This window comes from Hippocampus bargibanti, linkage group LG10, assembly GCF_051943395.1.
Source record: "Hippocampus bargibanti isolate YZ-2025 linkage group LG10, ASM5194339v1, whole genome shotgun sequence".
NCBI lineage: Eukaryota > Metazoa > Chordata > Actinopteri > Syngnathiformes > Syngnathidae > Hippocampus > Hippocampus bargibanti.
Window position 1 is genome coordinate 18,536,101 of NC_142743.1, and position 16,655 is coordinate 18,552,755.

Consider the following 16,655-nt stretch of genomic DNA (forward strand, 5'->3'; position numbering starts at 1 on the left):
GTGGCTCTTGTGAGTAGTTGCGAGACCTGTTGTGGTTCAATATGACTTCACATATAAGGCGCAGGGTCATCTTTTGAAGAAAATGAAGACTTTTGGGTGAGCCTTATACACCGGAAAATACGGTAGATTCTTATCTCCAAGTGTGAAACATACCCACAACTAAACGCAAGTAAGGCATATTTAATCCAGAGAGACAATTTATCAAAAAAACGTGTTTTTTTTTAATTGAAGGTGACAAACGCTGTCGTCAAGCACAACATGAATCCTCGTGACGAACAAAAGAAGGAAAAGGGGAAACAAAGGGGGAGGAGGCTGAGGCAATGAGGTCATCCAGTGGTGGAGAAATGCAAAACGGCTGCCCCTCCACCACCACCTCTGCTGCCACCATTTTTCATAACAAGCGACGGCAAAGAGCAGATTGAGCGGCGAGTGGAGATTGAAGAAGATATCCGTCACAGTCTTCAGTGGGTTGGACAGACAAACAGACGGAAGGGGAGGGGAGGGGAGAAATGAAGAAAAAAAAAATACAGGAGGTGGCGCTCACTCCATGGCCTCCTGGTTCTCTTGGTCGGCTCCCATGTCCTCGCTTGCTTCTTTGCCCTCCTTGCTCCTCTTGCTCTTCTTGTGTTTGTGCCTCCGGTGGCTGTCGGCCTCTTCACTGTCGTGCCTTCTCCTGCTGCTGCTACTAATTTAGAAGCCCAAGTAAGTGCAAAGGTAGCAGCACAGTTGAACGGTAACAAAACGGTACATTGTTTTAGGCGACAGCGGTGTCTGAAAATCATGACAAAAAGTTAGCGGACACCTTGGTAGACAATTCTGAAAATTTGCCTGTCCCATTTTTCACAACTTCAAACACAATAAGATGACGAATCACACACAAAAAAAACATAGTTGCAAAGTATAAAGGATTTTTTAAAATTAAGGAAGTACCTACCATAAATGCTCCCTTGCTTAATTTCTGGTAAATATCCCTTACTGAAGATTTTGCTCCAGTTGTTGTTTGTAGTCATGGTGCACAATGCAATGTTTGCGTTGCGTTGTCTGCTAAAACCCACGAGGACTCCTCTTTCTAAGCGCCTTTCAAAACTCTGAAGTACACTTTAAAGTGACGGTGTAGTCCCAAGCACGAAACAGGCTTCTGATTGGCTGTTGTGCTGAGTATGCAAATTGCCAAACGGACGTTCGTTTGGCAATTTATATACTCGGCACGGCAGCCAATCAGAGGCCTGTTTCATACTTCGGACTATAACGTGACTGTAAAGTGTAGTTGAAAGTTTTGAAAGGCGCTTAGAAAGAGAAGTCCATGTGGCTTGTAGCGGTTTGCTTGTAGCTTTTGCTTTATTGAATAAAATAAACGTTTGATTTGAATATTTATTTATTTTTTCTTGAAGAAGTTGTCGGCCACCTGGGCCGAGATTATTTTGAAAGTTGTACGCCCGACGTAAAAGTTGTACGCCCCGGACCTCCGGGCAGACGTTATTTCAAGCACTTGCAACAGGTATTATTATTATTATTTCATCATTTCAGTTTCATACTTGTAATTGGACTTTTTTTTTAAATTTCGAAATCACAAAACATGAAACTAAAATCAACAGTTGAGCAGCAGCCTGAATATTGTGTGATCTTATTTTGAATATTTTGAAAAATTAGTTACACCATAATCCCGTCGTTGGTGCTCTTCTGTTAAAAAATGTACCTAAGCTGTTTCAATGTCTTTTTTTGTGATCCATCAAAGTACAGAAAACGGTTAGATCAGTGGTTCTTAACCTTGTGAAAGGTACTGATCCCAATTGGTTCACCACTGAAGCCTTCATCGGTGAACAATAAAAACATGTTTTGTTCTGATTTAAGACAGATTTTTTTCTTACAGACCGTGTATTTTAGGTGTTCAATTACTTGACATGTTTGACATGTTTCGGCGTATACTTCCGCCTTCGTCAGAGTGTCTCTGACGAAGTATACGGCGAAACATGTCACGTAAATGAACACCTAAAATACACTGTCTGTAAGAAAAGAATATGTCTTAAATTAGATATCAAGTCGACAGGATGAACTTAATACAACTATGTTTTGTTCTGTTTTCTTACAAATTCAAGACATAAAAGAGGATTTATTACTTGTGCACAAAATAGAGATGAGGGGGGATAACAAATAAGAATCAATAGACAAGAAATTGAGAATGGGGCCAAACGTTGGTGCTTTGACACCAAGGCTGAAAGATGAGACTGTGTGGGTGAAGGAGAGTGATTGGCGATCGGGGGAGGGCTGTCATACCTGCGAGAAGATTTGTGGCGTCCCTCGTCTTTCTCCCGATGCCGCCTTTCCCGGTGTCGGTCATCCTTTTCGCGGCTCGCTCGCTCGCGATGGCGGTCTGCGTAGCCGCGTTCCTGGTACTCGCGGTAACGGTACCGCTCCTCGTCGCTGCGCCAAGAGAGAGGCATTTACTCGGGGTGGCGAATATCACATAGGGGCCTCAATATTTGCTATGAAGTGCAATCATGGGATTTAGCAAAAATTGTCATGGCAAGGTTAAGATGCTGAACCATTTAAGAGACAACTAAAAACAAGAGAAAAGTGTTGGGGCGTAAAGTTCGCCCTTTATGGCATATAATTGCTCTACAAAATGTATTTCATATTATGCAGGGATGCATCCGGGAAATTAAAAAAGGGAGCCAGTAGGCCTCCTTGTGTCTAAAAAGGGGGCCAAATTCTAAAATTGATGTGGCCTGATTTAACTAGATCGAAGAAGTATACAAAACTGATTGAAATACATTCACTGGAGCATGATATTTCTATAGGATTGGATGTACCTTTATATGTCTCGCATGTGGAGAAATTTACATTTCACAGCAGCAAAGTAATGAAATTGGAAAAAAAAAACACCACACTATTTGACTAAAATTTATTTTTCTAATATAAAGAACTTTAATTCGAGTCGAAGAATTTATTCATACTTAAAATAAACAAACATTTTGTATATACTTTTTTTCTGATTACTGCACAATCAATCCTGTGCTATTTTTAATATTCAACAATATTTCTTACTCGTGCCTACTTAAATGTCTTTGCTTTAAAGATTTCCACCAGCTCTGAAATCATTCCCATTATCCACTACATTCAAATCACAAACAGCAGTTTGCTGCAATGAATGGTCACTACCCTGTGCAGACTTATTCGATTGGTTCTTAAAAACGAGAATGTTTTTTGCTCCCTGTTTTTAATGTCTTTTAGAGTTTTACTCCTGTTCTCAAGCTCCATATTACAACCATCCACCATGTTTGATGAATTGAAATGAATATTAGATTATCGCTTTCGGCAGTTTCTGGCGTATCCCGAAAAAGCTTGATATCCTCTACTGCGACCTGGTAACGCACCGAAAACAAATGTAAGGCTGACGACGAAAGTTAAAACCTCTGACGGAAAACAGTTTTCAATTGCTGTTTAACTTTTTTTTATTTAGCTATTTTAACAGAAGTATGTCATTTGTGGCGCAGATCATGTAGCAATATGCGCTAATTGTAATACACGTGCGCCGGTGCTGGCACAATGGAGTTACAAAGTTGCGCCAGTGGCTGTCGAAATGAGTCAATGGCGCAAGGGCGCGGCTCAGATGCACCCCTGGTTCTGTCAGCGAATTTGCGCCAATGGGTGTTTGGTTCTGCTTGAAACCAGTTCGAAGAATAGCATTTCCAGCTCACCTTGTGTAGCCGATCACTGAGGGGCTATGATCACGGTCTCGCTCTCGCTCTCTCTCCCGCTCATGCGTCCTCTCTCGGGGCCGCTCTCTCTCCTTTTCTCGCTTTTCCTCCCGACGGGCATAGTAGTCCCACGGTTTGGAGTTGTCCATCAATGGGGGCCAAGAAGTAGGCACCCCTCCGGAAATTGGGGGAGGGTAGGCACCTGGAAACAAAGCGTTTGCAAGGTTATGAGCGACTGAATGCTGGAGAAAAAGTGATTTCAAATTGTCCACCTTGAGGGAAGGCATATGGCGGGATAGAGCGTCCGTCGTAACCTCCGCCGTGGCTGCAGAGAAAATGTGTGTCATTACTTGTCATGTATTCTCAAAAATAATAATGACATAGTCGTAAAATGTGCTAAACTAATGATGTTTGGCATTGGAATTTTTTTCAAGGATCTTATTGAATTTTACAGCAAAAATATCAAATGCTGTCAGATCTTACCTGTCCATCGTCGGAATGATTGAAGGTGGGGGGCCACTAGGTGGAGGCGGAAACCCAGGAGGGGGAACAGTGATGGGCAACCCTGAGAAGGACAAGAACAGAAAAAACAATGGTCATCACAAGAGGCGTCTCTGCATGAAGCGGCGGTGAATTAAGGCTGGAAACTCACGGGGCGGCGGGATGAGCGGGGGTGCCGAACTGACGTTGGGTGGCGGCGGGAGGAAAGGAGGCGGGGGGATGTTTCGAGGCAGTGGTCCAGGGGGGAAAAAGCTGGGCATCTTCGTGTTGGCGTTATCCGCGTCTGATGTGGCGTGTTCAGAGATCACCTGTAAGACCAAACATTTTTAAAAACCACAAAAGAAAAAAAAACATCAAGTTTGAAGTGCATGCAAGATAAATTGAAGTTTCTGTGGGTGATGTGTTTTTCAAACCTGGATGTTATTGCCATCGAGATTGTGTCTGCGCCGACCTTCGACCCTACTGATGGTGGCCGTCGCTCCACCAATCACATCTATGGTACCGCTCGTCTTCCTGAGAAAAGAACAAAAATCGGACATTTACTCACCAAGCTTGGTGTGGTTTCGTGAAATGTGCTGCATTTCATTTTTCCAAGGTGCTTTTTGTTTGTTTTTTTTCTCTTCACAAATTGTCAAAACATCAGCGGGCAAACATAATTGTCCATTTTAAAAACACCCGTCCACATTTAAATCATTGCATTTGTCCTTTTTTGTGTTGTAAATGAGCTGCGGTCTTTCCCAGCTAGCTTTGGGCGAGAGGTGGGCTATACCCTGCATGATTTGAGAGCCGATTTCAGTTTCAGCGCACATATAGAGGAAAAAAGAAAAAAAACATTCATAATCACATATATACCATATGTTTAGAATGAAGGAGAAGGCCAGAGTACAAAGAGAAAACACACACAAGCACTGGGGTCGGACAATTCAAACTCTCCACAGGGGAAGGGGGAAGGCAAAGCTGAGATTTGAATACTGAACCTATTGACTTTGAGGCAGTCGTCCTCATTTTTAAAACACTTTAGCCAAATTGTGGACAAAGCGTTCCTTCCTCTCTCACGGACAAAAAAATAAAAATAATGGGCACGTTAAAACTGAACTCATCGCCATCTCAGCGCTTCCAAATTATAGCAGCCTTCCCCTTTCTTTTTTCATAATTTCCCAATTGGGACAAGGCCGTGCCCACTTACGTATAATAGGACATTTCCGGGACAGGTGGGCCAGTCCACTGAGGGGGGGAGATCCTACCAGAGGTAAAGGAAATGAGAGTAACAGACGCAAGCACACATTAAAGGAAAGATGTTTTTTTTTTCGAGACGCAATTTTTTTTTAGATGTCAACACATCGCTTTCTGGTTTAATCGTTCTGATTGTGAACCAATCAAGTCTCCCTTTCCCGAATGGAAAGCAAAGCAGCGTTTGTACCTTTCGGTCATCACGGACACTGACTTGTATTGAGGGGAAAGGCCATTTTAAGTTACCTGGGGACCTGACTGGTGACAGACTTGTACAGGCTGACTGGAGAGGTGAAATCTGATTTGGATGTGTGAAGAAGAAGACTGGGTATTTCCTTCTCGTGGCCTGTCCTGCCTTGTTGGACCTTGGTAGGAAATTTGAAGCAAACAAAAGGTGATTCTAATGATTCCCTCTTCAAAAAGACAAATAAAAGGTCCAAAACATCAAAAGAATCTCAAACGTGAAATAAACTAAATAATATGGGCTAACTTACCGTGATTTTACTCATCACTGAGCCGACGGTTGAGACTTCCAGGCCCATGCGCAATCGTTTTTGCTTCTCACAGTAAGCCTTCCACGTGTCTTCATTAAAGCCATAGTTGAAGTAGTCAGATAAATCCGCTCCTGCAAAAACACGAGACATAATCTTTTAATCGGTCACAGACTCAATAGTATTTTCATAACTACTTCAAATCTTCTTCTTTTCCTTTCGGCTTTTCCCTTCAGGGGTCGCCACAGCGAATCAATGTCCTCCGTCTACCCTTGTTTCATGCATCCTTTTCTCTCACATCAGCTACCTTCATGTTCTCTTTGATAACATCCATAAACCTCCGCTTAGGCCTTCCTTTCGGTCTCCTGCCTGGCAGTTCAAGGCTAAGCATCCTTCTCCCAAAATATTCACATTTACAACTACTTCAAAAAATACAATAAAAAACACATGTGATGCCAAAGAATCAACTCCAGATGAAAAGTCGGACATCGCCAGGATAAAAAAATGCACATAGTGAGAAGGATTTATTGATGAAATGTCATGTGGAAGCTCAACAATTCCAACTTGACTATGTTGAGAGCGAAACATACCTGGTTTCCTCCAGGGCTTTTCATCAAACGACTCCATGTCCACCTCGAGTACCGGGACACCGTTAATGTTACCAGGAGCCTCAAGATCAACTCCTTTCATTTTTGTGGTAACTAAAAACAACAAACAAAAGACAAGTGGATCAAGTATGGTTCTGTGAACTATCTTTAGGTTGTTACAACGATACAATAAAGATGCGTCAAGAGGAGTACCTTGTCCATAAGATCTGGAACCAGGTGTTTTAATGTTGAGATTAACAGGAGGCGTGCCATATGATCTGGAAGAGAGAAACAACAAAAATGTGTACCAAAGAGGCCAGGTAATACTTATACAATGTATTTGAAAGGCAATCAGCGGTTTACTTAAACAGTATTTCAAAAGCATACGTGTATTGTGGAGCACCGGTTTTAATGTCTCCAATTGTGACACGGACGTCATCGTCATCATCATCACTCTCGCTGTCACTCTCCGCATCATCACCTGCGGCGTCCTCAGTGGCCTGTGACTGAAAGTGTTTTTAATGAGAAGAATAGAACAACATGGAGGTTATTGCAATCATTGGAGCAAGCGGGCTACCTCGGACGCCACGCCGTTTCCTGTGGCATGTTCGGCAGCTTCCTCGGATGAGGCCTCAACAGGAGCACTGTGGCTGAAATGAAGGTTTGTAATTAAAAGGAGGGTATTTTCCCAGTTGATACCTTGCATATAACTCAACACTAATGCAGGCCGTTATATGGCATTCTTGCCATATGCCAGTTTTTTTTTTTTCAGTTCAAAAGAACTAACGTTTAATTAAGTGACATCAAAATAACAATAACGTATAATTATATCTGTGATTACTTTCAATTTAAATTTTACTGTTCCCCAAAATGTTCAGATTTTCCCAAGACACAAAAAAGTGGCTGGACAAAATCGCAAGTCTCAGACGTAGTACACAAGACATTAAATGCAATATTCTTTAGTAACACAGATTTTCTTCTTCTTTTCCTTTCGGCTTTTCCCCTCAGGGGTCGCCACAGCAAATCAACGTCCTGCATCTATCCCGGTTTTGTGCATCCTCTTCTCTCACACCAGCAACCTTCATGTCCTCTTTGACCACATCCATAAACCTCCTCTTCGGTCTTCCTCTCGGTCTCCTGCCTGGCAGTTCAAGGCTCAGCATCCTTCTCCCGATATAGTAGCTCTCTCTCCTCTGGACATGTCCGAACCATCTCAGTCTGGCCTCTCTGACTTTCTCTGCAAAGCCCCCAAATATGAGTTGTCCCTCTACTGTACTCATTCCTGATCCTATCCAACCTGGTCACTCCCAAAGAAAACCTTAACATCTACAGCTCTGCTACCTCCAGCTCTGCTTTCTGTCTTTTCTTCAGTGGCACCGTCTCCAGTCCAAACATCATGGCTGGCCTCACCACTGTTTTCTACACTTTTCATTTCATCCTAGCTGAAACCCTTCTATCACACATCACACCTGACATTTTTCTCCAGCCGCTCCAGCCTGCCTGGACATGCTTCTTCACCTCTTTTCCACACTCTACATTGCTCTGGACAGTTGGCCCCAAGTACTTAAAATCCTCCACCTTCTTCATCTCTTCTCCCTGTAGCATCACTCTTGCACTTGGATCCCTCTCATTCACACACATATATTCCTTCCGTCTTGCTGCGACTGATCTTCATAACACAGTAACAGATAAAAATTGTAACTCCCTCGAGCCCCTGGGCCAACTCTGGCAGAAAGGTTACCAACCAGTCGTGGTTTGCCTTCTCGTGGACATAAAAAGGCCCCTATTGGAAGTGTACGTCAGGTGTCCGTTACCTGTCAGCGGCAGTCTCTTTGGTCTCTTCTTCATCCTCTTCTTTAGTTTCGTTTTCATCTGAAAACACGAGAACGCCGCAATTAAGCCAACCTCGAAACAATGTACGCCTATTAAGGCAAAAACACACAAATTGTTATTTTATTAGCTGTTGTAAAGCTTTATATTGGAATTGCCAAGTGTCACGCGGCCAACCCAGCCACAGAAGCGCCGTATGGTTAGCCGAGCTAAGCTAAGTACCGGTCACAGTGATATGCTATTAACATGGAGAGAGATAACTGGTTGGTGTTACTCGGGCAGTTTTCACTCAAACTAATGTCCCTGACTGACACGAGGATTTATGTTAGAGTACAAAAAGCCATTTTACCTCCATACAGCCATTCTTCCTCGTCACCAGCGCTAGCATCCGTAGCGGCCGTTTTGTCCGCTTCTTCGGCGGCAGACATGTTAGCAAACCTTTAAAGCAGATTTACTGGCGCAAAGCTTTTCAATTCTTCTATGTGGATGCACACCGTCCACGCATTCGATTTCTCTTTTTGCAACGCAAGTATGTGTGGGGTGGAAAAATAACGATTTCATAGATTCATCTCCAACATTAGTGAGCCGAGGGGAACCCGGAAGCGACTGAAAGCACTCTCTCCGTAATGGTCAACGACTTGGTGTAGGTCAGAAAAGACAGTGCCCCTAGCGGCCAACACACATTGTGCTCCAATGTACTCCAACGCTTTGATGAGTGAAACAAATTATTTTAGACCACACTTCTTCTTTTCCTTTCGGATTTTCTTCTGTGATTGTGAGCATGATTGGTTGTCATCTAGGTGTGCCCCGCGGTTGTTTGGCAACAAATTTGGGGTATACCTTGTCTACTTCCCGAAGACGGTATTCAACTTTTACTTAATTAAAAAATGCAAATGCTTGTGTCCAACCGTAGAAGTTGTGATTAGACTCCTGTACTTCAGCAAATTTACAAAGCATATTCAAGCACAGGGAGGAGATACAAACTCAACACATGAAGGTCAAAGCTGTAATTCAACATCAGTTACTCAATGAAAACTTAGGTAAGTAACCCATGTCATAAAATTATTGTAATTCATTTCAACATTTTTCTTAATTTGTTTTAATATTATATTTTCATCAGCCTTTTCTGAGTTTACGAAGCAACCTTTAGTCTTGTCAACAATAAAGTGGTTTTACATGTTTGCTGTTGCGGTTGTGTTGTGCACCAAAAGTCATCCCAGTAATGCAATGCACATTGTAAATGCATTTATGGTTTGTGACCAGTTAAGAGGGGCCACTTTAGTATGTCACTAATTGACTGTGGAAATTTGTGGATTCTCTCCCCCCCCCCCCCCCCCCCCCCCCAGCTACTTCAGCTATTAGCACCTCTTTACTGTGGTGATTATTTTACCATTTCCGCGTGTTTTCCTGCGTTGCTGAAAGAGATAAACGTAAAGCCAACATTGGCTATGGTGTGCCACATCTGAATTAACTTAGAAGTGCAACTCTGTGTGCATGTGCGGTACGTGTACGTTCCGTCAGCACACTCACACTAAACCAGCGGTGTCAAAGTCATTTTTTGCCGCGGGCCACATTGTAGTTATGGTTTCCTCTCGAGGGCCATTATGAATTTGGGGAACCCATTAGAATGTTTAAATCCCTTCAAATATTACATATAGAGCACACAGCAAATTAATGAATAACTCGTTTTCAAATTTGAAGTCAAGAATAATGACCTTTATTGTGGTTGACATCCAAAAATATGACATTTTGGCTCAGATTTTAGCAATCATCATGGAATTTAACAAGTTTGATTTGCTTTCGCGGGCCGAAAACAATGATGTGGCGGGCCGGATTTGGCCCGCAGGCCTTGACTTTGACACCTGTGCACTATAGAGTGGGAAGGGTAAGGAAGGTCGCCCAGCTAAACTGATCAGTGCTCAAATTGCATTTATTTCATTCTCTTTGTCTCCCCACTCTCATCCATCCAAGTTTTTTTCTCATTCCTACTTGTCTTTTTATTATTGCGCTCCGCTCCCTTCGTCTCCTTCTCGCCTCATGTGTCAAAGCGCGGAGTATATAGAATTTAAGAAACAGAAAGAAATGAAGTTAAAGCTAGGTTTATGATTGATGTGCAGTCATTTAGAAGGGAGGAATACACAGAAAACAAGATTACGACACTGCCCAATCTAATGATTCTCAATGAAACATTATACTGAAGTGGAAACAGTTGATGTGAGAATGTGATATGCATGGTCGCTGGACACCACATTAGATACACCTACACAGAACTGTAACAATAGTCCTGCTTTTTTTAACAGCACTGATAAAATTTCATACCACATTAAATATATGCATATGTTAAACTAAATATTGCAATAATATAACTAAGTATTGAAAGGGAAAATGCCATGTCTTCTCTGAGATCATGAGAAGCTGGGTGGGGCTCAAATACATATAATTGTTGCTATGGATACTTATGACAGTTCACATGTAAAAAGGGAAGTGGCAAGGATTTTATCGCGATACGTAATCCCACATCCGACTGACCCTACATTGTAAAATAGCCAAAAGTCTTACGTTCATAATGTACAGTCATAATTGATTAGTTTGTATTATTGAACTTGATTTAACAATACTGTTTAAAAACTTATTAGAGTTAGGCATACTGAGAATTGGCTCTTATATTTTGTTTAATACATTTTAGATCTGTGAAAGGTTAAAAACAAAGCCAATTTTGCATAAACTTCGTGGATGAACTGAATGGTGATAGGTTCCCGTAAAGGTAGACAAATAAAATCTGTAATATTGAAAGAAAAAAAAACCTCAAAGTACAAACAGAAATTGATGGTATATATATATATATATATATATACACACACACACAGTAAAGTCTCGTTATATCGATATTCAAGGGAGTCCGAAAAAATATCGATATAACCGGGACTATCGATATATCCGACCCTGTTTGCATGTAATTTTCTCCGTGCGTGCATAGAAATAGTATCGATATACCCGGGACTATCGATATATCCGATATCGATATAACGAGACTTTACTGTATATATATATACACACGCTGATAATAGCATACTCAAATACGTGCGGGCCTGGCTGACACGTTGTCAATTCACATCATCTCCATGGATTACATGAATAGTTATCTCAACACTGTGGTTTTAATGAGCCACCCTCATTTCAAGCTCATATAACTCCAGACCAATATCATTTAGAAATTAACTTTTTTTCTGATAAAAGAAGAGAGTCTAAGATTTCTAATACTGCGTTGATTGTTTATGTAGTTCTAAAACTCAGTGTAGCCCTGGCTCTGGAGTGGACACATTTTTGCACATCGTCTGGCAGGGCGTGAGTTAAGTGGGTCATAAAACACCACAATTCAACCATAAAGTGACTTTGAACAACCACAGGGTCATTCGTCTACAACGCGAAAGAAACACAACAACATCCCGCTGTATGCAAGATGAAGAAAATTGAGAAATCACATCGACATGGGAGAGCATTGGATTGCATTGTAATAAAAGCTTGGCGTAGTACGTGAAACATAAAACCTTGAGGTATGTTTTTTATGTGTTTTTTTTCTGCTCAAAGTCCACGTGGCCGCCTCAGGGTGTGAACTCCATTTGTGGGTGATTGAGTTAGTGTGTGTGTGTGTGTGTGTGTGTATTGGCAGAAGAAACGCGAGACAGAGGAGAGAGGAAGGTGAAAGGGAGCGAGAGATGGGGCCGGGCATCTGGAGAGGAATGCTTGTCATGACGTAATCTAATCGAAGTGGTGATTTTTCTCGTATAAAACCGCTGCTGTCCTCCACGAAACTGCCGTCCTCATCTGTCTAAAAGCACTGAGTGACTCACACACAAACACAAACACAAACACAAACACATGACCGCTAAGTCAGGGTGACTCAGCCCAGATCTGCTTTAGATGTTTACCTCAGTTATAAATAATGAAATAAGCAAAGGCAAATAAACCTCTCGAGTGACATGTGAACACAATGAAAATGGATGCCGCATGTGGGACGGTCCTCATGAAGAATAACACGCAGTGTCATCCTCAAAGAGACAAGAGGCACATGCTCAGTCCGATCAGGTGTGTTGTACTTTGACACCATTCCTTTTGTTTCGATGCACATCACTCAGCAGATGCTTTCCAGCTGGACAATGACAAGGGTTTAGTAGCATTTGTTTTGTAAAATAGGTTATTAAAACAAAATGTATAATTGGAAGTCTGCTGGAATTGAGGGATTTGTAAACCTGGATGGATGGATTTTTATATTAAAACAAAATGTATAATTGGAAGTCTGCTGGAATTGAGGGATTTGTAAACCTGGATGGATGGATTTTTATAAACATGGATAATGGGTGGATAATAAAAATACGTAATAAATAACGTGACATTTTGCAATAATTACGCACCTGGTTTAGACTTACGGTAATCATTCATTCATTTTCCGATCTGCTTTATCCTCACAGGGGTTACTGGAGTTTATCTCAACTGATTTGGGCTTAGCCAGGGGACACCCTGAACCATTTACCAGTCAATCGCAGGGCACACAATGACAAAGAACCAGTCACTCACATCCACACCTAGGGACCATTTAGGGCACAGGTGTCAAAGTCAAGGCCCGTGGGCCAAATCCGGCCCAACACATCATTTTTTTCGGCCCGCGAAAGCAAATCAAATTTGTTAAATTCCATGATGATTGCTAAAATCTGAGCCAAAATTTCATATTTTTGGATGTCAACCACAACAAAAGTCATTATTCTTGACTTCAGATTTGAAAACGAGTTATTCATTAATTTGCTGTGTGCTCTATATGTAATATTTGAAGGGATTTAAATATTCTAATGGGTTCCCCAAATTCATAACAGCCCTCGAGAGGAAATCATAACGACAATGTGGCCCGCGGCAAAAAATGACTTTGACACCCCTGATTTTGGGTGTTCAATCAGCCTGCCATGCATGTTTTTGGAATGTGGGAGGAAACCGGAGGACCCGGGAAAACTCATGCGGGCACGGAGAGAACATGCAAATTTCACACAGGGAAGCCGGATTGAACCCGGTACCTCTGCACAGTGAAGTCGGCGTGCTAACCCCTCGACCACCTGGCTGCCTACTTACTATACTAATTTAACAAATATACAAATAGTTGACTCATAATCGAAAGCTAGTAATGTCTTTTGTGTGTGTGTGTGTGTGTGTGTGTGTGTGTGTGTGTGTGTGTGTGTGTGTGTGTGTGTGTGTAAATCCCTCGCATACCCCGTCCCCACCAAGTAGCAAAAACGTGTATGTGTGTGTGTGGCAATGACTGATGGCTGTATACAGTAATAATAATCATAGTAATAATAATACTGTTCATTTACAAGCGCCTTTCAAAACCCTCAAGGTCACTTTACAGTCACAGTTTTTCTATGGGTGAGCAGTGGCAGCCACACGCGCCAGAATTCACTTAACCCGGAAGTAACTCAAATAGATTAAAAACTAGCTAGCAGGGTAATACATAGCTAGCTCGATAGCTCGCGAGCTAGATAGGTAGATCGCTATATATTTTATACTTTACTTCATAATCCCACCACTATTATTTCTTGTGCCCTAGCTCGCGAGCTAACACATGTGAAATGGGAACTGCATCTTCAATAGTGATACATTCTCTGTTAGTGTCCACTTGTGAGCTTGTTAACCCCCTTCCGCCTTCTCCTGCCAGTGCGGTTCACTTGTGTAAGATTATATGACCATAATCCCTTCGCTATTCTGCCCACTACCAAACTGTCAATTTGGCAGCACTGGTAGGGGGGGGGGGTGGTGTCATTAGAGCAATGAAAAAAAGTAATTGATCCCCTTCATTAGCTAATTCCCTGCCAGACAGGCAAAATGTGTCCACTCCAGTGCGAGGGTTTTTGTCATTGTCACTCGAATTCCATGACCCCAAGAATATTGAGATTTAGGACGACATAAACATTCAATGCAGCATACGAAAAATGCATTCATCAGAAAAAAAAGAGTTAATTCCTAAATTATATGGGTCTGGAGTTATCTGAGCTTGAAATGGGGCCGGCTGTCCAAAATGCAATGCAATACATATTGATTTATATAGTGTTTTAACAACAGCTGGAACAAAGTGCTAACATGGACAAAAGGCCAATGCTGCCCCCTTGTGGAAGGCAAAAACATTCCCAGAGGTCTGGCCAGTGCTTTATCAGCTCCCACGCAAAAAATAAATAAAACAAACAAAACCCGAACAAATTCAGGAATGCGCTCTACATCATATTTTCAATTCCAGAATAAATTTGTGAATGCCAGTGAATAAATTAAACTGGGTTAAGTCGTTCCAGAGAAAATAAGATAAAACCCTTTTTGAGAAGATGTGGTCACAAACATTAAATATGTCATCCAAGTGACCAAAACCGCCCAAAAGAAATTAAATGTATATTTTTGCACTTTTTAGACTCCTGTCATGAGCTCAAAAAGGCACAAACAGCCATGGGGTGATGCATTGAGGATTTTATCATGTGCGTAAGACAGAGAAAAGAAAAAAAAACAACTGTCCCACTGTCCGCTCACATGTTACTCTAGAGCAGGGGTCGGCAACCTTTACGACTCAAAGAGCCATTTGGACCCATTTCCCACAGAAAAGAAAACACTGGGAGCCACAAAATCCTTTTGACATTTAAAATGAAGACAACACTGCATCTTTTCATCATCGTTTTTTACCTTTATATATGCATAAACAAACTATAGTGTGTTGCATTTATGAATCAATGAACTGTTACAGAGAAGCGAAATTACATTTCCGCACGCAACAAAAACATTTTAAACTCCGAAAAAAAAGACGTTGGGTTGAAGATTACTTTCAAATATAATACTCAATGTCTATTTGAAAAAAAAAGAATATTTGCAAAATGGCAAATACAATATTTATCACCTGGTTAATGTGATTTCTGCTCCTGCACCTCAGCGCACAGCCTCTGCACATCAGGGCTGTATGACGTTACCTTCATCTTCACACAGGACTCTTTGACAGTCTTCGCGGAGAGGGGCATGTCCCTGATTTTCTGCACAATTTCACTCTTGTTTTTAAAGTCTGTGAATAGATGTTCTGACATCTTAATGAATGATTCTTTTATATATTCTCCGTCTGTGAACGGATTCCCGTGGCTGACTATTTCCTGAGCGGCTACAAAACTAGCATATGTAGCTGAATTTGTAGATTTCATCCACTTGATAAAATGATTTTTGCTCTGATCAGCCTTCCGCATCAGTTCCGAAACGGCTCTTTTTCTCTCATCTCCATCCGGATATTTTTGAGCAAAGGCTGTGTGTTTGTTCTGGAAATGTCTTGCGACATTTGACTTTTTGTTGTTTGCTAACTTCTCATTATATATTAAGCATACAGGTAAACCCGTCTCGTCAGCAGTGAAGGCGAACGAATCTGCCCACGTATCATTAAACGTTCTGTTTTCTTCAGACACTTTTCTTTTCTTAGATTTATCCATAGTTAGCCTACCTGGGGGTCGAAAAATTCAAGAAATCGTGCGCAATTTGGCGGTTGTGACCGGATATACGTTCACTGTCGATGGTTGTGACGTATATTATGAGCGAGAAAAAAATTGAATACGTTTTATTTTGTATTATTTATAATCACCATAATCTTCAAATTTAGAATTACATTTCAAAAACGAACGAACTAAAATAATATACATTAAATTAAATACTCATTATTTATTTTCTAAAGCCGCAGGGAGCCGCAGCAGGGGGGTGAAAGAGCCACATGCGGCTCCGAAGCTGCGGGTTGCCAATGTCTGCTCGAGAGACATCTCAGGATAAAGTGCCTGTTCCATGCCATTGCCCGGAGGCTCGGCGTACCAATAAAAGCTCATTTGGCCCAAGAGACTGATGTTAGCTTTGTGTTTAACACACAAGAGGCTCTTGCATGCCTTTGGTTTCTTACTTGCATTTGTTATTGCAGTAAAGACACATGACATTACACGGGAGGAAAAAAGTGGGGCAGCTTTATGCGTCAGTCAACAGTTTTTGCATAGTTCCTATCTATCCAAAAAGACTTGACGAGCTGAAGGCAAAAAGGCACATATTGCATTGTTTACTCATGTAAAGAACACACTATATCAAATATTTTTATTTATATGGCTTGATTTATAATAATATATAATAATAATAATAATAATAATAATACATGTCATTTATAAGCGCCTTTCAAAACTCTCAAGGAAACTTTACAGTCACAGGATATTTTTTCTGCGGGTGAGCAGTGGCAGCCACACGCGCCAGTGTTCACTAAACCCGGAAGTAACATAAAGTAAAAA

At 41.5% G+C, this 16,655-nt stretch overlaps 1 protein-coding gene across 3 annotated transcripts; it reads right to left on the bottom strand.

The window, feature by feature from the left end:
- Positions 1-211: 211 nt before the first annotated feature.
- On the bottom strand, positions 212-9,043 carry fip1l1b (factor interacting with PAPOLA and CPSF1b). Of its 3 annotated transcripts, none has more exons than XM_089006934.1 (16): positions 8,687-9,043; positions 8,322-8,379; positions 7,085-7,151; positions 6,895-7,013; positions 6,721-6,785; positions 6,511-6,621; positions 5,924-6,054; positions 5,676-5,794; positions 5,386-5,439; positions 4,613-4,712; positions 4,351-4,507; positions 4,182-4,263; positions 3,971-4,023; positions 3,699-3,900; positions 2,275-2,421; positions 212-682 (listed from the first exon to the last, which is right to left on the bottom strand). In XM_089006934.1, exons 1-16 carry the CDS (start codon positions 8,763-8,765, stop codon positions 541-543), a joined length of 1,686 nt encoding a protein of 561 aa, XP_088863060.1. In that variant the 5' UTR covers positions 8,766-9,043; the 3' UTR covers positions 212-540. The 3 variants fall into 3 exon arrangements, with proteins under 3 accessions (XP_088863060.1, XP_088863059.1, XP_088863061.1); XM_089006933.1 differs by having other exon boundaries at positions 212-685; positions 8,687-9,042; XM_089006935.1 differs by lacking the exon at positions 5,386-5,439 and having other exon boundaries at positions 212-685; positions 8,687-9,040.
- Between the last annotated feature and the right edge of the window lie 7,612 nt (positions 9,044-16,655).

What these genes read in the sequence shown, in the direction of transcription:
- fip1l1b (XM_089006933.1), bottom strand. Translation starts at nt 8,765, where the DNA reads ATGTCTGCCGCCGAAGAAGCGGACAAAACGGCCGCTACGGATGCTAGC. An exon ending in GTCACCAGTCAGGTCCCCAG is followed by an intron (nt 5,440 to 5,675) that starts GTAACTTAAAAT and finishes TACCTCTGGTAG; the next exon opens with GATCTCCCCCCCTCAGTGGA. An exon ending in TCGATGGCAATAACATCCAG is followed by an intron (nt 4,508 to 4,612) that starts GTTTGAAAAACA and finishes TTGGTCTTACAG; the next exon opens with GTGATCTCTGAACACGCCAC.